This window comes from Lathamus discolor, chromosome 2 (genome assembly GCF_037157495.1).
Source record: "Lathamus discolor isolate bLatDis1 chromosome 2, bLatDis1.hap1, whole genome shotgun sequence".
NCBI classification, from domain to species: domain Eukaryota; kingdom Metazoa; phylum Chordata; class Aves; order Psittaciformes; family Psittacidae; genus Lathamus; species Lathamus discolor.
Window position 1 is genome coordinate 105,930,203 of NC_088885.1, and position 27,353 is coordinate 105,957,555.

Consider the following 27,353-nt stretch of genomic DNA (forward strand, 5'->3'; position numbering starts at 1 on the left):
GTATTTCCACCATGAATATCCAATTCATGGTCTTAAAGTGACCATTAACATCATAGTATTTCGAAGGACTGCTGCATCACTGATTCAGCAACATTGCATTCTCATATATAGTTCTGCTTTCTCCAATAGCCTTATATTCGTATACCACCATTGCATATTTATGGCTAAAAGAAAAGCACTGTTAAAAGACACCTTTCACACTTAAAGAGGTTTCCAGCTTAATGTGATAAAGTTTATCCTTTCCCTGCTGACCTCTTTAATACCCAAATAATCTTTCTGTGTGAAAAATGTGTCTGTGTAACAGCTCTTCGTAAAACTGAAAGTTAATAGCTAACTGAAGAAAGACTAGTGTATTAGCTTGTGATATTAAAGGAGAATGCAGTGGTAGTGTGCATAAAAGGTTGCAGAGAATGTATAAATGGTGTATATTAGGGTATGCACTGAAGTACTCAGCATGACTGAATGGGCTTCAGTAATGGTAGAAAAGTGTCTGCAGTTGAAGAGCTTCCTGAACATTAATTAATTCTCATACCACCTGTATGAGGTGGGTCTACCTCTTTTGTCACCAGGCTGCACTGGAGTACTTTGTTTCTATGCATGGATTTCATAGAAGTATATGAGGGAAATAGCATGTAATATTTTGTAACTAAAATAGTATCATTTAGTATTGCTGAGATACAGAATTCTGCTCCTCTGTGTTGTGAATCATAGAATAGTTAGGGTTGGAAAGGAACTTAAGATCATCAAGTTCCAACCCCCCTGCCATGGGCAGGGACACCTCACACTAAACCATGTCACCCAATGCTCCGTACAACCTGGCCTTGAACGCTGCCAAGGATGGAGCATTCACAACTTCCCTGGGCAACCCATTCCAGTGCCTCACCACCCTAACAGGAAAGAATTTCCTCCTTATATCCAATCTAAACTTCCCCTGTTTAAGTTTTAACCCGTTACCCCTTGTCCTGTCACTACAGTCCCTAATGAAGAGTCCTTCCCCAGCATCCCTATAGGCCCCCTTCAGGTACTGGAAGGCTGCTATGAGGTCTCCACGCAGCCTTCTCTTCTCCAGGCTGAGCAGCCCCAACTTTCCCAGCCTGTCTTCATACAGGAGGTGCTCCAGTCCCCTGATCATCCTCGTGGCCCTCCTCTGGACTTGTTCCAACAGTTCCATGTCCTTTTTATGTTGAGGACACCAGAACTGCACACAATGCTCCAAGTGAGGTCTCGTGAGAGCAGAGCAGAGGGGCAGGATTGCCTCCTTCGACCTGCTGGTCACGCTCCTTTTGATGCAGCCCAGGATACAGTTGGCTTTTTGGGCTGCAAGCACACACTGAAGCCGGCTCATGTTCATTTTCTCATCGACCAACACCCCCAAGTCCTTCTTTTCTGAGATGAGAAACACCACACTGACCTCCAATCCATTTTGCTGTTACATTCCCTGTATAAAGTACAGAAGTACAAACCTGCTATTGTAATGCATTTTAAAATTAAAACTTCAGGAGCAAACCCCACAGAAATCCAGAGTTACTTCTCTTTCGAATAAAAGTAGTTCTTTTGCTGCTTGAACACAGCATGCATATGAAATGCAGCATCCTATAGTGCTATTGTCGTGTCTGGTGCACGGATTAAAAGAAAATGGAGATTCTTCTTTCCACTGTTGGTGAATAATTTGTTGCATTCCTTCATGTTGGTGAGATGTTTTATGAAAGACTTAACTGTAACACACTGTAAAATGGAAACTGCTGTAAGAACCATGATTCTGACTTCTCTACATTTTCAGTCTTGGACATATAATACTGAAAGAGAGCATATTTTTGTATACAGTTTCCCTACAGGCATAAAGGGAAAAAGTAGTTTAAACAGCCTTGGTAGCTCTAGGAAGTTACTAGGAAAAAAGGTTCAGTCTGTGTTCATTTGAGAGAGTGGCTTAAGTATTACTTCATTATTCAAAAATTGCACGTCTCTTGTGCATACATTGAACAGATCCAACCTTGCTAAGGGAACAGCACAGCTCAAATACTGATAGCAGAATGGCTGGTGGTAAGTGGTACTTTTATTGAAGCCACTGCCAACAGGAACCAAATTCTAGGTGAATTGTGGAAAATACTGCCTGTGGGCCCCTACATAAGTGCTCCAATGCATGCAAGTCTCTTTAATACTGCGAGATTAGCTAGTGTAATCAAAGGGAGAAAATATCAGTCCTTTAGCATGTATGAAACATGCCAATACTTGTCCTGTAAAATCTGACAAGCTCAGCAAAACATACTGCAAAGGAATCATACACCAATCATCTTCCTGGAGTTTACAACTATTTCCGCTCTTTGTTCTACCAGAAAGCACTATTTGGGATCAGGCCAGCAAGCCTGGAGGTATAAAATATTCTCCACCAGTGAGCCAGTGAGGGATGTAGAAACGAACTGGGATAGCTCTGGGAAGCTGAGCACCGTTTGCTTACAGAGGAAGCACTTGCTTTTCAGAGCACAGGCGCCTTTGTATCAGTGTTCATGCAGAAAATCTTCATCTGTCTTGGATGCCTAATTGCAGATGCACTTATGTACTCCACCATGTATGTAGTGGAAAACATTTACAGCATTTTACAACAGCTGGTAGGGAAAAGAAGCCATATGTTTAAGCATTTGGGGGGATTCACGTTTCTGGCTGATGTGCTGCACTAACTGTGTTATGAATGCTTGCACTCACACAGAATGCTGCTGGACACACATGCTGAGCGGAATTTCATCTGGCTAGCAAGCAAAAACGCAGGGAGGACAAACTCTGGTACAGTTTATTTCAGTCAGTGTATGTAGTCAAATAGTTTTAATGCTGCACTTAGAAAACTTGGACCTGGCGTAATGTGGCACCATCTGTGAACAGAGCCATCCTAACCTGCCACTTTGGTGCCTGAAGTCAGCTGCTCGTGGTGGCCAGGGGCTGAATTGGGTTGAGAAAACGATCTGTCTGTAAGATAATCCCCTTTTTGTTTACTGGGGTACTTTACAGGCAGATCACTTCACTCATCTGGTCGCCTGGAAGAGTTCAGAAATGTTTGTACTGGCACACGGGACGCAGAGGAGGTGGGGGAGACAGCACTGCTGCTTCACACACACACACTGCCACTTTAACATGCTTGAACTACAGCCCAAATAAAAACCCAGGCTGCATTCTGGACACAAATGAGAACTTGTGAATGGATTTCTGCACCTATCCCTTCCCACCATGCTTGGCTCCCGGCTTCGCAAGTTGCTGGTGTGTGCCACTGAAGTCGATGCATAGATTTCCCTGCTTTGACAAGCTCTGGGATGCCAGTGCACACCACCCCTAACTGGGTCAGAGACTTTCTTTGTATGAGCAGGCTTAGCTGCTGGGAAACCTCGCTGGAGCCATGCACAGTAGCTTCTCGCAAAAGCCCCGGTCCCAGAGCAATGAGGGGAACAGGGTTAAGAGGGAGAGCAAATGAAGTGGGGCTGAGCTTCTACTACACTTGATTCCCAACCAGCATAAGCTTCCTTATGGGGCTTACAGTCATGGCAGAAGTCCAAGTAAAGCCCCGGCTGCTCCCACGGCTGCCAAGGCTAAGCACCCTGGGATCAGAGCAGTACCACCAAGCTCTGTATCTGTCACGGGGATCTCCACTGGGCTTAGAAAGTGAGGGGGAAGGGTGAATAAGAGACAAGTGAGCCTATTAGTATTTATTATTTGTATTATTATAGCACCTTAGTGCCTAGTTGTGGACCAGAATCACATCCTATTCGCACTGTGCAAACCCAGAGCCAAAGTACTACGGTCCCTGCCCAAGAGGGCTTACAATCTCTATTTCAGAATAGGGGGATACAAAGAGATGGGGGAAGTGGTGCGGTAAAAGGGAGCAGTGACAAAAGTTGATCACTGTGACGGACAGCACTGGTTTTCTGGTAAGAAGCATCAGTTCTTAAATGCTTAGCTGGATTTAGACATTCTTCACACAGTCAGTACTTTGTATTTCTTGTGAAACAAAGCATCAAGAAATCACACAATTTTATGTTATATTCAGTGAAAAACATTTTTCAATGCAAGAAACACATTAAGATTATTTTTAGAAAATACTGCTTAGTTTGTATGTTCTAAGCATATACCTAAACATGTTTACAAAGTTTACACATGCAGTGTATAAAGAAAGTTAAGAATTTTGAACCAACTTGCTTTTTGGCTCATTACTTACTATGCACTTTTGTAAAAAAGATATTTTAATTCAATTTTTAAAGAAAAAATAGAAGGGATTTGATCTCAGCTGCTTTGCTGGACACACTTCTAGTCTCCCTGTGCTGATGATTTAAAAAACAATCTAAATAGAATGATCACTTTGGTGGAATGAAAACCAATGCTACATACAAGGCTAGAGGACAACTATGTATGTAGCTGAGTTTACAGGTTTCTCTGATCAAAAAGTGTGATTACAACTCTGTGTATCTTCTGTGCATATTTTTAGTAATTTGCCTGTGGGGGGCCAAATCCTGCTGTTCTGTTTCTCTAAAATCAACAGCTCCTTGACACTGTGCTCTCCTCTGCTGGCCTCCTACTGTGTGTCATAGTTAATACTGTGAATACTTCGGTAGAATTCAATATTCTTGGTTTTAACTACAATTACTCTATGGTAGTGTTTGTAGGTTTGAATATCTTACAGAGGCTTGTAGGACTGTATGATTTATCCCCATGCAGAGGGATAAAGGGAAACAAGAACTAGCTGGACAGTTTGTAAAATCATTATAATTTTCCATGATCAACCACGTTATTTGCCGTTTGCATAACCCCCACCAAAATCACATAAGTAACCTATACTCTTTACCTGAAAATAACTTCCAATATTAGCTTTCTTCTATGCATTCTCTAAATTGCTGTAAACATCCAGGATACCCATATATGTATATACGCACACACACACAGGGGGATGTGTGTATACATGCGTATGTGTGTATGTCCGTACATACATACACACAGACATACATGCTTGTACATATATTTATACGGATATATAGCTATGACATACTGAGGAAAAAATAATGTCATTTTTATTGCATTCTTAAGTATCATAGAACAAGGGTATTATAGGCACACATCTTAACTACTTGTCCTTACTACAGTCCTAAAGCTCATTTACCTGAGATCTGCATCTGTAAAAATAAAGTTCAATTTTTAGCTGCATGTTACAAAAGACTAAATATCAGCCCCACAGATATGAAATTATGACTTAATTCTGAGACTAGTTTACTACAAGTAAAATATGCTATCTTATAAAAAAGATACTGCTGAAAGAGATACATATTAAAAAGGAAACGTAGTTCTTAGAGGTTTAAAAATCTCCCTATGCCTTCCCACATTGTAATAAATTTATAAAAAATATTTGACACAGAAAATCTCCACAGAAAGCATCCTGCTGAAATCACATACTCTTTAAGCCACCCATCTTGCAAAAGTTACGTAGTTCAGGAGGGCAGACTCTGTATTGTGTTTAATTTTCATCATCCCGTCTGTAGTGAATAGTTTGTATTTCCTGAGCTATGAACATAGCCATCTCTCTGGTTCCCGCAGCAACCACTCGGCAGGACATAAGATCCAGAGGTCCCCCTGAGGACAAGAGGATTAATGAGAACTCTCTTACGTAATGTATAAAGGCAATATATTCTTAAATATAAACCATGCTCTAATTAGATAGGTTCAGAAATGCTGAAACATGATGAAAATAATCGCTGCAAAATGAAAAATATGTAGCTCCTCTCAGGGTGGGAAGCACAACCTAATTCAGCAACTGCTATCTGGAAATCTCCTGCAAAAAGGTATTTAAGAAAATTCTAGGTACAGTGCCAAAGTATGCAACAGAAGCAGTGAATGTCTAGATTCCTTCAGACTCCAACAATAAATGCAGTATTCCCTTCTCCTAGCAACAGGAAGGGACAGAACAGAAATCAGTTCAATCAGCATACCTTTTGTAATTCACATATCTTTCCAAAGTATCCACATATTGGTTAGCAGTAAACTGTTACTCTGAGATGTGTACCATATCAATAAATAAAATAATAATCCAGAGACTGTGCTGCCCTTTACTCTCTCTACATAGTTCCTAGACATATATATTCAGACATGTACCTGAGAGTTCTCCTTTCTTGGGAGGCTGTCTCAGCCAAAATCTGTTTGGAATCTGAGCATATCTACCAATCTCCTAGTTCTTTACTGTAAATCTGATGCTTTAAAGATATTACTCAAAGTACTGGAAATACAGTTTGACTCAGAAGTCCTTTGATGTGATGAAACCCCAGGCTGGAATTACATCAGTGTGTTGTGAATCATCAGAGTCTAGTGGAGAGTACAGACATTTCTACAGAATATTGTTAGAGGTGAGATAGAGTCACAGAAGGCTGTACTGAGGTAACACAGGTTGCCCTGAAATAGCCACTCGGTCCCCCCCAACCTCAATGAAAACAAGGATATTTTACTTACCTGAAGTGTCTATCACAGTGCCACCCGCCTCTCTAATAATGACAGTCGCCGCTGCCAAGTCCCAGCAGTGTAACCCAAACTGGTAATAGGCATCTGCAGCGCCGGATGCCAAATGGCACAGAGCCAGGGTCGAGCTCCCAATGACACGAACCCTAAACCCCACAAGAGGGGACATGGTAACATGAAGCAGAAAATGCCTTCGATTTCAACCTATGTGTTGAGATTGCAAAATGTGCAACATACTGGTTGGGGTTTTTTTTAATGACTTGTGGACACAAATGTAAGACATATACTATAAAATATCTTACCCATGTGCTTGGGCCATGAGCAATCTCTCAATGTTACCAAGGAACAATTTCAAAGTTGCAGGGTCACGTTTTGGACCAATTTCTGTTAAAATTAAGGCCTTCGAGATATCTGCAATGGTAGGTAATTGTTTCCATTAATTCAACAGCTTCTAGGTTGATTCTATAAATTTCTTTTTAAGTTAAACACTACTGGACTTTTCACAGAAAAATAATTTTCAACTCTCTTTTTTCACACCAAACTTTTTCATAGGATAAGTGATAACTTTGCATAAGACTTAAAGCAAGGCTAGATTTCTTATAGCTAATAGTCTAATCCAAACACACTTTAAAAACCCAAAACAGAACAGGAAGATTAAGACCAAGATTATATTTTCACGTTCCTTCTCTTTCCATACACTGACTGGTCAGCTTTGGGCAAATTCACTAACATTAACATTCAACTAAAGATAATCCAGTGATCTAATAGCTGTTAGTGATGCTAATCTAATCATATTTGAAAATAGGATGGTTCTTGAATATGGAACTTTAATGTAATTTGTTAACAAATTATAAACATTTGGGAATACAGTAAGAGGAAAGAAAAGTTTCTACCTAAATCAGCAGTCACCCAGTAACAGCTCACTTTCATTCTGACATTTCAAAGACTGAAGGCACCTTATGACTGAAAAAAACCCTTTCTTATCACAAATTAAAGCAGTATCTTAATTATTAATATATGAATGATTATTTGTATTGTATTCAGCAAGGGTGATTATGACCTACAGCAGATGAGGATATCAGCCTTGTGTAGAGTCAAAGGAGAGACTCACAGGCACTAGCAAGATGTTAAAGTAGTCCTCATGTGATATCTGAGTATTGTCAGTCTACAACAAGCGTATGCCAAAGTAGGTGGAGATGGTTGATCAAATGCCAAGTGTTCCTGCTTCTGCTGTGCAGCTAAACTCAGAAGAGTTAAAGATATACAAACCTCAAAAATGTAGCGGTTGACTATTCACTAACTAGGATGTGTGCAAGGGTCAGGTGTCCCCCTTCTACCCTGGGTTAAAGGCTAGGAATTCATTCAGATAAGGAATGTCTACCTGGTTATTACAGCTAACTGCTCTAAAACTGAAAATTCTTTGCAGAAGTAGCAAGGAGGTTTTCAAAAGCAAATCAGACTGGAGTGAGACATTGTTTAATGAAACAGGCTACTAATGAATTTAGTATTTCAGAGGAACAGTATGGATTCAAGCAATGCAGTAAATGGTTGGTGAGTAAGAGGTACGTAATTAGATTAAAAGTTACAGGTATCGCAAAACTTGGCTGCAGGAACATAGATTTAACAACCACCTTTTAAATTACTGCACTGAAACATAGAAACACCCATCCAGGAACACTGCAAGGTATTTGTTGTTTACCCACCACTGAAAAAGCTGGATGGTGAAAGCAATCTGCCTTAGATCTTTTTGCATAACAAACCCAATTTATAATTACAGAACATTTAATGCACACCTCATTGCTGAAATGCATCAAGCATTCATGCCACACCAGTCATAGCTAGGTTATGACTAAGACAGCTCTTTTGAGTTATTAAATATATTTCTAATGCCTAAATGGATCTCTTCAATTTTCATCAAGGCTACAGGCAGAAGTTGGATGAAAAGACTAAGGCAAGGAAAAGAGAGGTCTCTGCTTATTTAAAGGAGCTGTCTGATCACAAGACTTGATGGGGTTTCAGGAATTCAAGGTACAAGAGAAAATTTACTGACTCCTTCCTCTGACAGAGACCAGAAAAATAAGGAGGCTTGGTAGAAGATATTTAACAGTGATACAGATAGAATTATGAGGAAAAGACCAATTCTGCTGACCACAGGAGATTAAAAAAAAGAAAATACAATATTAGCACATATAAGGCCTGACTTGAACCTAAGATGAAGAAAGTATCATTCAAAATCAAAGGGAAGATGGAACCTTCATTTAAGTGTGTCCTGACTACTTGGACTCCCACACCAGACCTCTGGTCAATCTGGCATTGACAATTAACAGTGTTTGCCTGGGCTGCGATTTCAAATGATTAAATCTCAACAATCAATGTATAGCATAGAACAATGGTATACAACAGTCACATTTCCTGAAATCGAAAGACATGAAGTTACATGACAGCCTATACCTCCAACACATCATGCATTGGTGAAGGCTACTTGAGTTCCAGTGGTAGGTACAGGGAAACACACTGTCTGTTTCAGGGTTGGTTTATTTCCCTGAAGCCACAGTCCTTACAGGAAAAGAGCAACTGTCACTTTATATGCTTAAAACATCAACAGAAGTGAGACTAATAAAGATCCATCTTCACTGGTGAAATTGCCCACCACCAAATGGTGTCTCCCAAAACAAAGGAAAATTTCTAAGCATCTGGAACCACTCCCCTTTCTATGTTCTAGACACCCATGTACACTGGGTGTCCAGAGAAAGAAGGACAAAAGCGGCATGTGCCAAAATTGTTCCTTGCTCAACCGGAAACCACAACCCCCTGACTGCAAAAGCAAGTCCAGCCATTTCAAGAGAGGCTCTGCCAGCCCAACTGGGAGCCCACATGGGCTTTTGTGGAATATGAGATATTTGAGCACTGGCAAAAATGTGATGTACAATCAAGGGTTAAAGTCTTAGGGGCCTCGGACTTTACAGTTTGCTCCATCTCTCTAAAAAGGGAGATTCCAGCTCACTATTAATTTAGGTGAATAGCCAAACTTCTCAAATTTTTGGGAAGTTTTAATGTTGGGGGACTGCAACAAATCTGTATGTTAAATTTCTTGAATTGACCATGTTTCAAGTTCACTAAAGTTCACTTTTTAGGGTGAAATTTTTACCGTCTCCTGGGTACGATGATGTACATTTTTGGCACATGTCTGCTTCTGTCTATAACTGAATGTTATGTTCTCCACTGCATTTTGATTTATTAAAAGAAAATTTCTCTGGTTATTGCTATCTATTATCATTAGGTAAAAAGACAGACATATGCCTTGGTTTAACAATAAAAAAAATCCATTAGTGTATTGACTAAGTGTTGCTAGCTATTTGTATGTTGAAACACCACATACACAAAAGCAAGATGTTAAAGAATCCCTAATGAAGCATGCATCCTTGAATTTACTGTTAGCATGTATGCCTGCAGACAAAACACACTTTATGACATACTGGAAAATAAGTGAATAATGGCTGCCATGGTACTCCGATTCACCATTCCCATTGCATTTTGCTCATAAAAAGTTATGCCAGTGTACAGCTGGAATGAAACTGGTGAATCGGCTAATTCTCCTTTATTTTAAACAATGGTTATGAAGCAAAATAATTTAAGGATTATTTAAATCGTTCATATTCAGGTGTACAGTTTAAAAAGAAATTTAAGAAAGTTGTAATTTTTCAGAAAGAAACAAACACAGAACAACAAAATTATCATGCAGGTGAAATACTTCTCATTAGGATAATGATGTTCATTATCCTAATGATGATTTGCAACAACTCTGAAACAAAATTAACATATTCCTTTTAGAGTTCTAACAAAATCTAGACCAACCTGTCTCTTTTGATACATGAAGCCTTTTGTCATTACAAAATGCCCCTTGACCTCTTCTACCAGTGTATAATCGTTCTTCAGTGCAGTGGTAAATTACACCAAATTCAAGCTTTAAGATTTTGAAAAGGAAAGAAATGAATGCAACTCAAATTACTCATCATAAATATAAACAACTACTAATGGCAGAAAGATCAGCAATATTTTAATTGGTACATGTAATCAGAGAGTATATTGATGCTAATAAACTGGAATCATTTTACTATTACTGTGATATTGAGATACAGGTAATGTAAAATTGAGCTTATAAAGAGAAGTTAATGAAATCCAGTAGTGATCTTCTAAACTCTTACTTGCAGCTTCTTTGTGTTCACATTAAAATGGACTACATGCTAAGTCGATTTCAAATTCAATTGTATTTTTTTAATGAAAGCATGTAAGTCCTCTAAGGCCAGATTCTGAATACTTCACTTTCACTGGTGAGCAGTTACACCTAGGAGTAATCCCATTGACTTCAGCTGGACCCTGAAGATTTGCAGCCCCAAATACGTAGATAAGATCAGTCAGGCATCCGAACTCAGAAGTCATGGCACACTGTTTTTAGCAGTTGATACTTTTGTATGCATTTCACTTTTCATGATGCATTTAATTTGCCCACCTTTTCAACCAAAGTAGTAGACTCTGGTCACTTGTTCAAACATTTCTCTTCAAAATCCTTTTGTTTGCACATAAAAGTGGGAATCTCATGAAGTCACACAACTCCAAGAGAAGGAGCTTGAAGAGAAATACCAAATATTGTGACACCCACTGAAAGCTTTAAAATGAGCAACACTGGAATTTTTGTGGGAGTATGTGTTTATCAATGAGAAGAGGGTCAGAACAGGACCCTTGATTTAAACCAAAGATATTTAATATTTCCATTACTTTAACAGATTTCACCAAAAGTTTTTAAAGCACTTCATGAACTTCAGTGATCAGCTCCTAATGTCATGCCTATGTAAGTACTACCAACGATATTTTATTTAGGGGTGAATAGATGTACAAAAATTAAGTACTTGCCCAAGGTCACAGAAGCTGACAACAAGGTCAGGAAAATATCTCAGATGGTCTAGACCCCCAATCTTTTCCTATTGCTCTCCTCCATTCAGTGTGAATGATCATTTGTGTTCATTCGGAGACAATTTGAAGGGAGTAGACTGTCCTCCTTCTCTACCCTTAGGCCCCACCTAAACCAAGTTGGGATTTTTTTGAGGAACACACTATTAATAGACTCCATAAAGACATCTGCAGGAATTTCTTTAGTACCGTTCAAGTCTTATATCTGGGCCAGTTCCCCTGTGTATACTTTGGCTCCTTTTAAGCTTACTACTTTTTCTCTGCTTTTCCCCTGCTTTTCCCATTTGTTTACTGAGGGATATTTAACATCATTCTTTATTTTTGTTTCAGCTTTGTTTAGTTTACATAACCCAAAATATGCAGCATCAAAATCATGATGGTGTTCTAGAAAACATAAATATTAGAGAAAGCTGTCTGGTAATAATACATAGTATTCAAAAGGACCTTTGGGAATGAATAAACTCCAGAAAAGCATGGAAGTGTTTGAAAAGCATTTTCCATGTTAGAAAAGGCTAACTAGAGAAGTACACAACATTATTCTGTTTAAATCAGTAAGAGCTAGCACATATTAAAACTATGCTGTACTTGTACAGAATTCTTGCTGGCTTCACTACCAGTTATACATATATTTAAGAGCGTAAAATTAGGCTGAAAGAGGTACATTCCTTGGCAATTTGAATAGCTATTTCTTCCATATATATAAAACTGTAAACCAGCAACATCTGGAGAATAGGCAGTAGCATGAATGAGTATAGCTAGGAAACGCAAATGGCACCTACTTCCCCACCCCCCTTGTAATCAAGCCCTCATGTGAGAAATAGTTATTTTATATGTTAAGAAAACCACAAAGGCAGATTAAATGAACTAGGCCCATACTTTCGCATTCTTCATTGAAATCAGTTCTGAATTCCCCCTTAGCAGTGTTAGCTTTCACAGATACTGCTAACAGGAATGAAGCAATAATAACAACATAAGAAGACTGGAAGATTTATCTAAATTATGAATAGGCAGCACTATATTTAACTCATGGAGCAAGACAAAACCTTGCTCATACTGGTACTCCCTCCCTCCCCCCGAATCCTATATAATATTTATAGTAATTTGTAAGAATTGTCATGTAACTGCCAGTTTGCATAAGTTTTGCAGGACTATTATTTTAGACTAGTTGAGTATGACCGAATGCATTTAAAAAGTGTGAAAAAACTTGAGAAGTGGCTGACATTTAAAAAAAAAATATTCTATTTAAAGTTTCCACATGGTTTTGAGACTTCTAGCCAGCTCACAGGTACCCATCTTAAAGAACATACTTCATACCTCTTTGTTAACAGCAAATCCAATGCTCACTGCCACTGTTGGAAATCTGTGAAATATAAGAAACAAAGTATTGTTGATGAAAAATCTCTGTACTTACTCCTTATGGAACTGCCTTAGGCAACAAAACCCCATCTAGAGCTTTGTGATTTTACTTGTCTCAAAATGCTCTTGACACTGTACTAATTTCTCCTTTGCCAGCCTCTTTAAATTTGTCAGTTCCTTTAAAAATATAGTTCAGTACTGGAGAAACCAAGAGATACACACACGAGGATACCAGGATTTTTATACTAAAGGTGTCGTATATTTTAGCAAACTTTTTGCTTTAATCTAATTGAATTATCCAGTATAAAATCATTAATGTTGTTATAATAAGGTATCACTTCTAAGAGCACATTTTGTTCACATTCAAGTGTCTGAGACAGCAACTAAGGAGCATGGATATACCTATACATAAGGAGAAACCAGTTCCTCTAGCCTTTCCTTTGTCAAAGTGATGATCATGGATGTAATTTGGTCATTTTGACTAAAGTATAATTGTTGCCTTTTAAATAATGACATAAATTAATTTCTTAAAAACACATTTTAAAAAGGGTTGCAAGGTCCAGAACATATTTGCTGGAAGGAGAAAACTTCACTTGATTGCGTGAAACACCAGCACATAACACCCTCCCACCTCTCCTTGAATTCTCTGTAACTCAACCAAAAGTCAAGGAAATGACTTTTTTCTTTTTTTTTAATAACTGCATTTATGTTAAGTCAGTAACTATAAGGCAGAACATATTTAAGGTTTTTAAGCAGAAGTATTAAGAGTAGTCAAATGATGAATTAAATGTCTGCATTTTTGCAGTAACGATCCCTAGACTTCTTTTTGCAGAGAGGTATTACAGAAATGTAAAACCAGTATCTATGTACATCTTAGTTTTCAGTTCTGCTCTACATATACGCAATAGCTGTACTTCCTAGGAAAAACTAAGCAGTTGTATTTGAAAAGGAGAAAACACCATTACTAAAAGGAACGGGTAACAACCTCACAAGGCGTTAGGCCAAGTGTCATCATAGCACAGCCTTGTTCCTCCAGGTCAGCTCAAGTCTCTGCACGTTAATGTGTGGTTATATATAAATGAGCTGTGAGTCAAGAGCTTTGGGTCATTAAGCAATCAGAAGAAACTTCAGCTTACCTTTAGATAACAGTATAGAGCTCTCTCCAGCACAAACACACACTCCCTCAGACACACTCACTATGCAGAGGTACAAAAAGATAAAGGGATGACTCCTACTTATGAGTCAAAGGAACAAACCTACCACAGGGAAAGAACTTTAAGTGGAAGGGAGAATTTGTGAGAAGCTGCATTTTGCTTTTTTATGTATTTCCCAGTTTACTGTCTGCTTACCTGTGCACAAAGTTGCACGTTCCATCAACAGGGTCAATAATCCAGGTTGGACTGTCAGTGAGGACACATTTTGAACCAGCAGCAGTGGATTCTTCTGCAATAAACCTGCATTTGGTGTAAAGTAAAACAAGTGTCCCAGAAAACTGGCTTAGATATGTGACTTAAAAAGTCAAACTCCATCTTTGTAGTTTTGAAGATACTTAATTTATGTGTATATATATATAAAATTTTTGTACAAATGTATATATATGTATAAAGACATATTGCTTTTTTAATTTGGGAATAAACACCTGGGTCAGAACAATCCCAGGCACAGCTACAGACTGGGCAGAGAAGAGATTCAGAGCAGCCCTGCAGAGAAGGACTTGGGGTGCTGGTCGATGAGAAAATGAACATGAGCCGGCAGTGTGTGCTCGCAGCCCAGAAAGCCAACCGTATCCTGGGCTGCATCAAAAGGAGCGTGACCAGCAGGTCCAAGGAAGTGATCCTGCCCCTGTGCTCTGCTCTCGTGAGACCTCACTTGGAGTAATGCGTGCAGTTCTGGTGTCCTCAACATAAAAAGGACATGGAACTGTTGAAACAAGTCCAGAGGAGGGCCACGAGGATGATCAGGGGACTGGAGCACCTCCTGTATGAAGACAGGCTGAGGAAGTTGGGGCTGTTCAGCCTGGAGAAGAGAAGGCTGAGTGGAGATCTCATAGCAGCCTTCCAGAATGTGAAGGGGGCCTATAAGGATGCTGGAGAGACTCTTCATTAGGGACTGTAGTGACAGGACAAGGGGTAACAAGTTCAAACTTAAACAGGGGAAGTTTAGATTGGATATAAGGAGGAAATTCTTTACCGTTCGGATGGTGAGGCACTGGAATGGGTTGCCCAGGGAGGCTGCAAATGCTCCATCCCTGGCAGTGTTCAAGGCCAGGTTGGACGAAGCATTGGGTGACATGGTTTAGTGTGAGGTGTCCCTCCCCATGGCAGGGGGTTGGAACTAGATGATCTTGAGGTCCTTTCCAACCTTAACTATTCTATGATTCTATGATTCTATGAATGAGGAACTTTCACAGATATTTTGAAAGAAATGTATAGCATACTATTTTACATGGTACAAAAGAGCTCAGTGTTCACTTTCCCAATATACCATTAAGAAAGTCATAAAAATGAATGCCGAAATGGATCTGAACTGACATCCCTGAAGTCTAAAAGTTTTCTTTATGCAGAATGTAATTTTATGGGTTAAGCCTGTCTCTTGCAGTAAGTAATATAAACTGCAAACTGTAGTTGCTTCTCCTCTGCAGTTAAATTCAGTCAGCGGGAAATAATGCACTCTTAGAAAATCCACACTCTTACTCCTACTTGCATTTTTTACAGAAGTCTGACTCAGGAAATTAAAAGGTTCCCAAAGCTGATCTTTCTTTTTTCCCATGACCCAGAGAAAAGCAACAAATCAATTTTTTTGTTTGTTGTTTGGATGCAAAAGCACACAGTGAAGTCTGAGTTAATCGTCTATTCTGTTGTTATGTCCCAGTTTCTTTCAGCAGGAATATGCTTTTTTTTTTTTCCCCCTTCTTTTTCCCTGGGAAATGAACATCCAGTTCTAGCACATTTCCTGCTGACCTTAATTATCCCAGCTCTCCCATAAACTGCTCAGGGTCTCCTTCTGTCAGTGGTGTGCAGGTGCTAGTCTCACAGAAGTCCTGTATGTACAGAAGGTGTAGAATGAGACTGATAGTGCTAAAACTTGCTTTTGATTTCGCATTCGAACAACTGGAAGTGGCATTCTGAGTTCCTGCAAATGCTTGAAGACAAAAAAAGCTCAAAGACACAAACTGGACTAAGAGTTGGGTAAAATAAAGAGAAAATGTCTTTTGCAGGAACAGTTTCTTCCCTAGGACTAGGATAGCAGCTATTTTCTTTTCTGTCCTCAACATGCGCTACCTGAAGCCACATACTCCTGCAATCACAAGCTTAAAATGTTCTGCAGACATCACAAGAGGAGACTTCTTGAATTTTCCAAATGCTACTCTGCCTTTTCCTCAGTAGAAATGGACTGTTTTCATGGCATTGTGGGTCTCCAGTTGATATGATAAGGGAAGTAGGAAGTGTTTGTTACTATTTTAATTGGCATTAAAGATACCAGCTGAAGGACTAAGTGTTAGTGTGCAACTGAGAAACAAGAGAGATTTGAACAAATGTTTGGAGTTCTCAGTTAAGCATAACACTTTGCAGACTCCTTGCTCTAAATATTCCATTATTTTGTCTTGTTGGTGCTGTATCATTTGACTTTTGCTTTTACGAGTCTTGTAATTACCACCTAAATACAACTGTATACTTTGTGCTGCTGGCTGCAGAGGAAGCTCATCTTCTTGCAGATAGAGCATCTTACATCCCATCTCAGATTGTCCAGCTTCCCTATAAGTCTCTGCTTCAACCCTCTGCCAGCTCCCTCAACAAGAGCCTGAACTGTAGCCATTGTCTTGCCAGTCAAAGAAAGGTGAAATGGGAACCTCTTCAAAACCAAGAGCATTTCTGTGTAAGGTGTTTTGTCCTTAATTATCTTAAGTCTGTCCCTCATCTTTTCCTTGCAACAGGATGTGATGCTGCAGTCCTTGTGTACAGAAATTCTAATGTGAAGCCAAGGCACAACAGTGCCATGCATTGATAAAGTCTCAATATCCAAGAAGAATTTTTCCAAAATGGATTTAGGACAAATTAGGTGCACATTTTACGAAATTTGAGCTAGTGGTTTAAAATAAGAATCTTGCTATTATATAATACTGGGAACTGTGAGAGTCCGTTACATTAGATGATCAACATTAGACCATTAGACGTGCAGCTCTATAGCTCTCTGTCCTGTATGAACATGCAAACTGAGCAAAACATTTGACGCACAAGAGACCAAACTTAGGAACAGCTGGAGAAGTGAGAGGGGTAGCTATATCATTACAGTAGTTAATTTAATATGCCAGCCTGCCAGCTCTGTTGTCTTCTCTTCAAAACTGGATTATAGTTTTCTCCCACTGAAAATGAGTCCAGTAATTTTAGCCAAGCCTTAGCTTACATCAGTTCATACCACGGTGACACTCTAAAATTCATTGCTGTAACAGCAGGGAAACTGTAGCAGAGCATGAACTGCAGTGGGAGTGATATGCGGTCTAGTGCAGGAGGTTCAAACCAGGGCTATCCCTCACCTGTGCCCTTATGGGGGTCTGAGGGCAGAAAGCTGGGAAGCTAGAGTTGGATGTCACCCTCTGTAATGACAGTGTCCTTGTTTTAATTTCTACATGGTTAGGACCACAATTAAGACCAAAGATGACAACTTGTGTACCAATAACACAAGTAAATGGCATGATAGCCTTTTTCAACTAGTCGCCCCTGATATTCTGGCTGTGCCTATCCACAGCTCAGAAGATCTATCAGAAAAAATATTCTTTTGAAAAGACTCACTTAGAGCACATCACAGTACCAAAGAGGGGGCAAAGATGAAAACCTGGGTGAAGTGTAAATGAGGATGATACATACCACTTAACCAAGGAGGGGGAAGAAAGAGACACAGGACAGAATTCTCTTTTTAACAGGTTTTCCTAGCATTTCTTTCTTCTGAGTACATTGCCAGTAACTCAAGAGTCACCACTGACACAGTGCAAATGGCACAGACCCTAGTGAGATCCCTTTTAATTTTTCTAACTCCTAACTACACTTTTTGATTCAGAGAACATAAGAATCAAGATGATTTAAGAGAAAATGAAATAACAGAAATCTTCAGTGATGCAGTCAGCAGCCAGATTAGAAGAAAAACTCAGCACAGTTTAAATGATCTTTTAATATCTTCATGGCACTTTAATTTAAACCTTGATTGTTATTGTGGACTCCTCATTGCTAGTATTTTAATCTAGTCCAGTTAAATAGTTTTAATCTATCTTTTAATCTAAATGCATTCACAATCTGAACAAACTCCAACCAAAACCAACAACCAATATCAGCAAAAACTTATTGTCTTGAGGAACTGACAGTTCCTTAATGTGCTTATAAAGTCAGAAGTTAACTGTACAGAGTTAATAAAGTCAAGGATTTTTCAGCTCCTAAGTTTATGTTGACCTTACAACTTTTGTTCGCATTCTGAGTAACTCAAGACCTCCTGATGATTCTTGTTTCATGTGAAATGTATACGTTTTATGCTCTCTGCCAAACTGTTCAAGGAGAAAAAAAAACCAAAATCCCAACAACATAAGAGTGGAGATGAGAAAAGAGCACAGCCAGCAACAGTAGAAGGAATATTACACAAATAATAGGCTTGTAAAGCCTGGCACTCTCCTGAGAATCATGGCCAAGAACCACATGTTACGCTGTACAGTACTGTTTCAGCAAGTGGTCACATACAACACGTATTTAGAAAGCCATTTTTAGTAAATAATGTTCTTTTTGCTCCTTCTTACAGTGTTGCTTTGGGTTTTGTTTGTTTGTTTTCTAGCAGCATCACTGACAATCAGATTAGTAGCTGAGCCTCCAGATTTTCATCTTTGTTGATTTCTGCACAGCATTTGAGTACAAGGCTCATCTCCATCAGAGATACACACAGTCAGAAGGAAGTCATACAGTATTTGAGTGATACACAGGCTCTGCAGGAAGATGAATTTTATCCTTGTGGACTGAAGGCAAATGTGGAAACTGATTGCAAAGTCTTCGCATCAAACCAAACCCTGCCAACTAATATAAAACATCTCTTTAATCTGTGCATGCACTAGTTCTTATTTTCACATTTACCATAATAATTCAAGAGGAATTAACAATCTAATCTATTTTTTAAACCTTGGGTTGACATCCCATATATTAATTTATAACCTGTTTATGTATATGCATCAAATGATGATGATAAACAACCTTGCTTCTCACTGATTTGATGCAACACAAGATAAACATGATTAAATACGATACTTTTCCTGATCTGGCAAATGCTTATGTATGATGGCAAAAGAAAGTGAAGGAAAGGTTTGCAGAATGGGACCTTTGCTAACATCAATTTCAGCTATATTTTAATAGATATCCCTAGTATAATTTTTATACACTAGATCAGTATCCTGAAAATGATGGAGATCCGTATAGAACCTTCATGCATGATATCCTTACAGGGGAAATATTATTATTAAATACATAGGTTAAGAAATGTGACTATGAGAAAATATAAAGTACTAAGTTCACGGAAGTGGTACTTTTTGAAAAAAGGAGTCCTATGAAAGTGTCCAACAGCAACAGGTTCATATGTAAGAGACATATATTGACTTCTGAAATTCCCTTTAAATGACAGTCAGATACAGAGCTCTTAAAGGAAAAAGGTAATTTATTCTTTCTATAGGCACTTACCTGTGGGATGGAAACTTCTCTTTCAGAACAGAAATAATTAGATTTTCCACAAAATGATCAGTTTCTGTCACAAGATCTGCTGCAGATGTCTTTGTGGACACTTGTTTTTCCTCTTTTAGAGCTTTCCTAATGATCTGAAACAAAAGTTCACAAATCAGATTTGTTGGCCGTTCATCCTGTATACACTAAAATTATGTATTTGCTGAAATAACACAGCTAATCCTGAATAACAGCTGTACTGATTCTACCAGAGCCTGTTCTGATTCTTCTGACTAAAAATCCTTCTGAGCTAATGGGTAGCCTTTGGGAACATGGCATTTTGACTCACTTTGCAAGAACCTCTCTTGACAGTTCAGAAAAGGATTGGTGAATGGGATGCAACTGATAGAATAAAGGATGACGGCAGTCATTGTGATTTAGGAAATTACAAAAAATACACATAAGACAAAAAAGAGTCTCAAGGCCCAGGAATTTTTCATTTTTCATTTTCCTTTTTTTTTTTTTTTCCTTTTTCTTTCTTTCTAATTTGCAGGGCCAATGCCTCACTGCTCTCTTACTTTTAAAAATCCATGCAATAACGCAAACCCCAATGGTTTCTTTTATTGCCAACAAAGACACATAAAGTTTATTTTTTCTTGTCTATATGGTTTTTTTTGGGAACTTCCAAGTGCTGACCCACTAGTTCCCACCCAAAGAATTGCTATATACTTAACAAAAATGAACATGTAGACTTTTCCCTTGATATGGAACCAGTGACCTAACCTTGGATTCTCTTCTGGAAAAGTCTTTATCTAGTTTTCAAGGGTTTTACTGTTATAAACACAGAACTAAGCCACATCAAGTGCAAATGCACATATGGGAAAGCAGTTAATAAAAGCTTTTCCCCAAATTTCCCATTTTCTTTCTGTATTTTTCCACTCTTTCATTAAAAAAGAAAAATAAGAGGCAAGATGCAAAAGAAGCTCACATTGTTTTTTAAACCAGTGAAAATTATAAACTATTTGAAACAAGGAAAACCAAAACAAAGCAAAAATTAAGCACCACTTATTTGTACAGAATTACATTAACTAAAACCAGCACCAGCAAAAAAAACATTCTAACTTCTTTCTAAAACTCACATATTTCAATTACTTAACTAAATTTCTATTGATTAGTTTAAAACCATTGAGAAATATTTGATGACCAAAGAGTTCTGCTGTATTATGCATGGGGAAGGGAAACAGCTACTCCCAGATTTCAGTATCAGCTCTTGGTTTTGTAGTACAAAGTTCTACATTTGAGGGATGTGCTGATTGTTCTGACAAGTAATGGGTATTTCTGACCACTGCCTTAGTAAGGAAGGTTGCTGGACTTACATTTCTGCTTCGTGAGCTGTAAAACATTAGTTATGACTATATACTGAGCTTGTGAGGGCAGCTTAATACTTTCCAGTTTGAGGTCTTGCTAAAGTTCATTATTGTGTATAAAAATACTAAACACACTTACTCTTTCTAGTCCCCTGAAAGCTCTACATAGTTTTCTTGACATTTTTACCATAGAAGCATAAAAGCACAGCTCTAGGAACACCTTTGGTCCTCTTTGGTTCAAGGTAAAATCCCAAACACTCCAACCATTTCAGTTGTGTTTTCTAAAAATACCCCACCACGCTGATACCTTTTGATTGTTCTTTACTTTTATATTGCCATATGTAAGCCAATACCCTGCCTAGCACTGGGCTTAGAACTTTGCATTGTGAAATAGATGAGGAAGGAATCTATCCTTTTGATAGAGATGATGTGAATTTCTTCTCAGCAGTACCATTTTCTTGACTTCTACCCAGTTTTAACACATAGCAGATTGAGGAGATTATTGCAGCCACTGTTCAGCAAGGGAGTGAGATCACACCTGAGCTTTGCTGCAAAAAGAAGAGCAGAGGTAAAAGGTCTCTCCTATGAATGTGCTCTGCAATCAGTCGGTTTTCATCATGCGCTCTGGCATTTGATCTATCCTTTCCGAACCAATCCTTTGCACCTCTCGGCACCCAATTTAATATTTTTCATTTCTGATCCTTTCTTCAATTGTTCATGACTATTTTTAAGTTTAACCCCATCTGTTTCTCTGGTGACCTGCACATGCCATCCTGAGCCTCCAGTCACTTTGACAGTGGAAGTAGCCAGGGGTTTGATTCTGATATGAAGTGATCCGACAAAGGGGACTAATAAGCAGCTTGTATAGGCATGTGATCCAAGCCAGGGTCCCCCACAAAGATCAAGTTTCGTCCATCACTAATGAATCAACTTTTATTCTTTACAGATTTATCAAATAGCTCAGAACAGTCCATAATTCAGCTTATGTTGAATAATTCCTAAAATTTATCTCCCTATAAGGGTGTTAGAGACTGGTGCCTCAGAGTGCTTTGTAAGCATCACTCATAGAACCATAGAACTCTAGAATCATAGAACAGTTTGGGTTGGAAGGGACCTTAAAGCTCATCCAGTTCCAACCCCTCTGCCATGGGCAAGGACACCTTCCACTAGACCAGGTTGCTCAAAGCCCTGTCCAACCTGGCCTTGAACACTGCCAGGGATGGGGCAGCCACAGCTTCTCTGTCAACCTGTGCCAGTATCTCATCCTTGCAGAAGCCTTAGGATTGCCTGGTCTTCCCAGCTGGGCAGGGAGGTTCATGAAATTCTCTCTAGGTAACAGGCAGTAGGTAAGTGGAATGGCAAAGGAACCACAGGTTGTTGAAATGAAGACAGTCTATTGCGCAATGAAACTGGCAACCAAGATGCTGTTATTTTGGATGTAAATGTATTTTATTAGGCTTTATCACTTCATTATAGGTTATCCCTAGATTATGGCCATTTTACAGTTTCTAAGCAGTTGATTTTTGGGAGGTGGTTATTTAGAGCAGAGTCATTTACCACTTTTAGCCCATGTTGCCCCTCCTCTAATAAAGAATTGGCTAGATCTTATCCTAATACTCTGCCTGGGAGCATTTGTGGGGGTTATACAAAGTGAGAGGCTTTTACACCAGTACATGCATGAAGACCACATCACAGATCAAAACCCAGGTTGTCCCTGCTCCCTTCTTCATTTGCCATAGATCAGAGAAAATGGAGCCACAGGGGCTCAGTGCAGTCACGGTACTGGACTCTTCCTTTCCGAATGCCTTTGTGAAATCAAGCCATATAAAGGAGAATGCAGAGGACAGAGGGCCTGCTCCTCCAATACCTGCCAGGAGAGCAGGCTACAGTGTGGTGCTCGTGTTAGATTTCATCTCACGTTACTGCTTGCACTCACCATGCACTTGTAGGAGCTCCAAGATGGGTTTACTTGCTTGCAATATTGTCCTGAAATATTTGCTTACTGATAAAATCAAACATCTAGATTAAAAGCATAATTACCTGCAAATAATTTAGGAAATACCAATCTGGTTTGCTAAAAAAATCTGTCCATATGCCAGGGAAAATAGCCTAACAATATCATCTGGAAGCAAACGTGGGAAAGATCATGGTTTTTTAGAATCTCAGTGGAAAGTTTGCCTTTTATTTTAGTGGTATTCTGTTAGGTCTCTTGTGCCTCATAAAATTATCTTCTGGGGGGAAAAAAAAAGTGAGAGAGAAAAAAAGTGAGAAAGTAATTTGTGTGGACTTCAACATGTTAGGTTCTAGCCTCAGTTTCTAACCCTTGTTTTCACCTGGATGCATATCTGCTCATTTTGGTGAAGTTTCTCCAACTGTAATTGTAAAGAACTGTGCAAACATTACTCAGTGCTCTCAATAGCATCAAAGATGCAGAGACTACTTGTGCCTGCTTTTCTTTAGCAAAAAGTTGTATTAAGCCAGCAGTCATACTCTCAGGAACATAGCAAACAATTCACTCACGGGAAAAGCAGAGAAAAGGTTAAAAAAAGTACAGTTATATGTGGCCTTATAGGGCGAATTGGACATAATTTTAATGCAGGTCAATTACAGAGATTACAAAACCATGGCCATTCTCATTATGAAACAGCCATATATATTAAAAGAGAGCCTGTGATATTTCCTAAAAATAACGGAACTAAGTAATAGGATGGGCAAGAGAGGCAGTGACTTGAGCCTGGGAATAGAGGTTACTCCAGCAACATCACTTTTGACGCATATTCAAGCAATTATTTCTGTATTAGCCTTTTAAATTTAGAAGAAACTATTCCAGATGCCGATCTGTTGAAAAGAAGATATATTTTACTCCTACTAATGAAATGTGATGATAAGTTAATATAAGTATCATTCTGGAGAGACCAGAAAACTGTATTATTGGTTAACTTTTCCTAGAAATCCAAATCTTGACTTGAACGCCCTTCTTCAGGTTGGCCTCTGTGCCATGGCTCTTGTACACACTTTCTAACGATTCCAAGGCCTCCTAACCTGCCCCACTTCTGAGAAACTGAGGGCCTTAGAAGACAGACTGAAGTTGCAAAATTTCAAGCAGGGATGGAGACAGGAGCTCCAGAGAGGGCCATGAAGATGATCAGCAGGCTGGAGCACTTCTGCTGTGAAAGAGACTGAGAGAGTTGGGCTTGTTCAGCCTGGAAAAGGCTCTGATGAGACCTTAGAGCAGCTTCCAGTACTAAAAGGGGCCTATAAAAAATCTGGAGAGGGAATTTTTAAAAGGGTATGTAGGGATTGGACAAGAAGTAATGGGTTTAAACTGAAAGACGGTAGATTTAGATTAGGTATTAGGAAGAAGTTCATTACCGTGAAGGTGGTGAGGCCCTGGCACATGGTGCCCAGAGAAGCTGTGGCTGCCCCATCCCTGGCAGCGTTCAGGCCAGGCTGCATGCAGCTTTGAGCAGCCTGGTCTAGTGGAAGGTGTCCCTGCCTCTGGCAGGGAGTTGGAACTATGTGGTCTTTCCAACCCCAAACGTTCTATGATCTGGGGAGACACAGAGTGCAAGCCGATTGCTGGGGATGGACATGAAGGTGAAGAGGTCTGATGGATGGAAGAAAGGCAAAAGAAAAAGATTAATTTGATCAGTGTAATTGACTATTTTTGCTGACAAAAATAAAACTCCATTTTATCAGCCAATTTTCAATAAAACCCCCGTCCTATCAAACCCATGTTACACTGCATTTTGTGTCCTTACCTCTAGCTTCTTTGGGGAATAGCTGGAAGTGGATTGACACTTAAAGATAGAGCCCCATCTGCATCTTTTCTTCCATAAGGATCTCTGATGGGTTTTATAATTAAAAAGATTCCTTGACACAACAGTTAATAAAACCCCTACCCAGTTCCAAACCCCTACTTAAACAACATTCGTGATCGGTTTAAATTTGGCCTGCCAAGGAATTGGCCGTTTCCTGCCAGTTGCAAGGTAGTGATGGCAAACTGCAAACTAAAAGATACAAGGATTAATCTTCAGGAATGTTTACTTCTTTCAGGAAAAGTGCCCAGCTGTGATCTTCTGGGTGATTAAAATGGCTGGAGGCAGCTACAGCTGTCTTCACAAATTGGTATTTTGAGAAATAAGGTGTGGAGCCTTGAGCAAGTCATGAGTCTCTCTTGTGAAATGGTTGGCAGATGACCGTGCTGGAGAAGCTCCTGTTTGGAGAGTCTGGGAGAGCATGACCTGTCATCCCAATTTGGATTACCTGTTTAATTATTAAAACAAGTCTCCTCTCCTCTGGCATTCTGTTCATCTTTGTGTGTACCTTCTACTAGGGAAAAAGTACATTTAATACCATATATTAAAGAGAAGTTACAGGTCCTGGACTCAAGATGGAAATGGGGGCTCCTTAAATCATAGTGTACAGGTTCAAATCATGTTTCAAAACAGAGCAGAATGGAAGCACAAGATAAATAGATGTTGCTGAGGTTTGTATTTTACCCAATTTCTCATCTGAACAATCTGCTGATCCCACTTCTTGGCTCTGTTAGAGTTGGTGGAAGTTTTACTGCTGCACACAGTGGGGCCAGGATGTCTCCTAAGATGACTAACCACCTGCTGTGTTGAAACGTGGATCTTAAATAAGCTGCCACAGATCTTCACGCTAATTTGTCCCTAGTAAGTGAATTTCAGGCACTGCGAAGACACTGGTATATATAACAAGAAGAGAAAACCTCCCTGACATGTCTGTTTTCCCCTGCACAAGCTGCCTATAAACAAATGCTACTACTGTAATGTGTATATAGACAATATTCTGGACAGAAGCACTACAGCATAAACCTCTAGGTGTACATAAATTCAACCTTAGCACCAGAGCGTGCTCCAAAGCATTATGGTAGCAGAATAAATACTTGGTGTATATTTGAAGAAGTTACTAAAGCACCTTACTCTTTCCACCCTTTTTTTTTTTTAGTTAAATGAAAATACTCTCTGAAAATACTCCCAGTCACAAAATAAATCTATTTTCACCCAAACGTCTCCTCCTTCTTATGCTGCATGCAGTCCCCAAAGGAAGTTGCTCCGAGGGATGCAGCTGCCAAGGGAAATGACCCCGAAGGATGCAGCCCCCAGGGAAGTGACCCCGAGGGATGCAGCTCCGAGGAAAGGGACCGTGAGGGATGCAGCCCCCAGGAAGTGACCCGGAGGGATGCAGGTCCCGAGGGAAGCGACCCCGACCAATGCAGCCCCGAGGGACGCAGCCTGCGAGGAAAGGGATCCCCAGGGATGCAGCCCCCCCCCCGGGAAGCGGCCCCGCTGCCATCATCCCTCCCGCTGCAGAGGGCAGCGGCCGAGGGCTCCGGCGACGGCCTGGTTTAATGGGTGCCGAGCCCAGTCGCCCTCCTCCTCCTCAATTCTGCGACACCAGCCAAGTGCCCACACGGCCCTTCTCAAACCGCCCAGCTCTTCCCCCTTCCCCCGAGGTTTAGAAGCGCACCCGGTACCACCGCCCGGGAGAAGGATGCTCCAGCCGCGGGGCAGTCCGACCCGTCTCGCTGCCGGGCAGCGGCCAGGAGCGGAGCAGGGCGGGCGGCTGCGCCGTTCTTACCTGCCCGGCGCGGAGCGCCAGCTGCACCGCCACCTCAACGCACTCCTTCCAGGGGTCCCCGCCGCCGGCCGCCCCCCCTTCATCCTCTTCCTCCTCGCACGGCTTCATAGCGGCGGCGGCGGCGGTGGCTGCGCTGCCCGGAGCAGGGCCAGGGGCGCGGGGGGCTTGGCTCCCCGCCGAGGAGCACGGCGGAGGAGGGCGTCCTGCGCGCACACCACCGGCCGCCCGCCCGATGCGCCGCGGCTGTCACTCCGCAGCCCGGCACCGCCCCTCCGACGGTGGGGCGGGGGGAGGCGGCCCGGCGGGCGCCACGGTCAGTGGGGAAGGGGGGCCGCGGTTGGGCGCTGAGTGTAGGTGAGCTCCGGGGCGGAGAAGGACGGGGGGGGGGGGGCTGCCACGGAGAGAAGCGCCCAAGCAGCGCCGCGAGGGGCAGGATGCGGCGGGCCCGGCCCACCCCTCGCCGCCGCCATCGCCGCCGCCATCGCCGTGGCCGTGGCCCGGCCGCCCCGCCTGACGTGGCGCCGCGGCGGTGAGCACCGGCCGGGCCGCGGCCGCAGCCGCAGCCGCAGCCCGGAGCTGAGGTGGTGTTGCTGTTTCTTCCGAGATACCGAGCCGCCGTTCTCTCTGGGGCCCCGCTGTGGGAGCGGTCTGCCGGCAGCCACGGCCGGGAGCGAAGGGCGATCGCGGGAACGGGGGGCCGGCCGTCAGCGTTACCGGGGCTTTGGGGGAAAGCTGGCGGCTAGCATCGGCCATTTCAGGAATGTGGCTTCGGGAGTGGAAAGGGAGCTCAGTGCTTTAATTTCAGCATCTTCTTAGCGCTTGGGAATGGGTATGGTAACAAATACATTGTCCCTTAGGCTTTCCGGTTGGCTTTGTATGTCATTTTGGATTTGTC

General features: G+C 40.9%; 2 protein-coding genes across 7 annotated transcripts in view; one reads left to right on the plus strand and one right to left on the minus strand.

Annotated features, from left to right (window-relative positions):
• Window positions 1–3,682: 3,682 nt before the first annotated feature.
• IMPA2 (inositol monophosphatase 2) lies at window positions 3,683–26,815 on the minus strand. Of its 2 annotated transcripts, XM_065667979.1 has the most exons (8): window positions 26,459–26,815; window positions 19,506–19,639; window positions 14,151–14,255; window positions 12,760–12,805; window positions 10,333–10,441; window positions 6,780–6,888; window positions 6,472–6,623; window positions 3,683–5,601 (listed from the first exon to the last, which is right to left on the minus strand). In XM_065667979.1, the coding sequence occupies exons 1-8, from the start codon at window positions 26,564–26,566 to the stop codon at window positions 5,486–5,488; spliced, it is 879 nt and encodes a 292-aa protein (XP_065524051.1). In that variant the 5' UTR covers window positions 26,567–26,815; the 3' UTR covers window positions 3,683–5,485. The 2 variants fall into 2 exon arrangements, with proteins under 2 accessions (XP_065524051.1, XP_065524052.1); XM_065667980.1 differs by lacking the exon at window positions 6,472–6,623.
• MPPE1 (metallophosphoesterase 1) overlaps window positions 26,723–27,353 on the plus strand; it is a 47,264-nt gene continuing 46,633 nt past the window's right edge. For all 5 annotated transcript variants that reach the window (XR_010610134.1, XR_010610133.1, XM_065667977.1 and 2 more), the window contains exon 1: window positions 26,723–26,812. The gene's annotated coding sequence lies outside the window, so the exon portion shown is untranslated. The remainder of the gene's footprint in view (window positions 26,813–27,353) is intronic.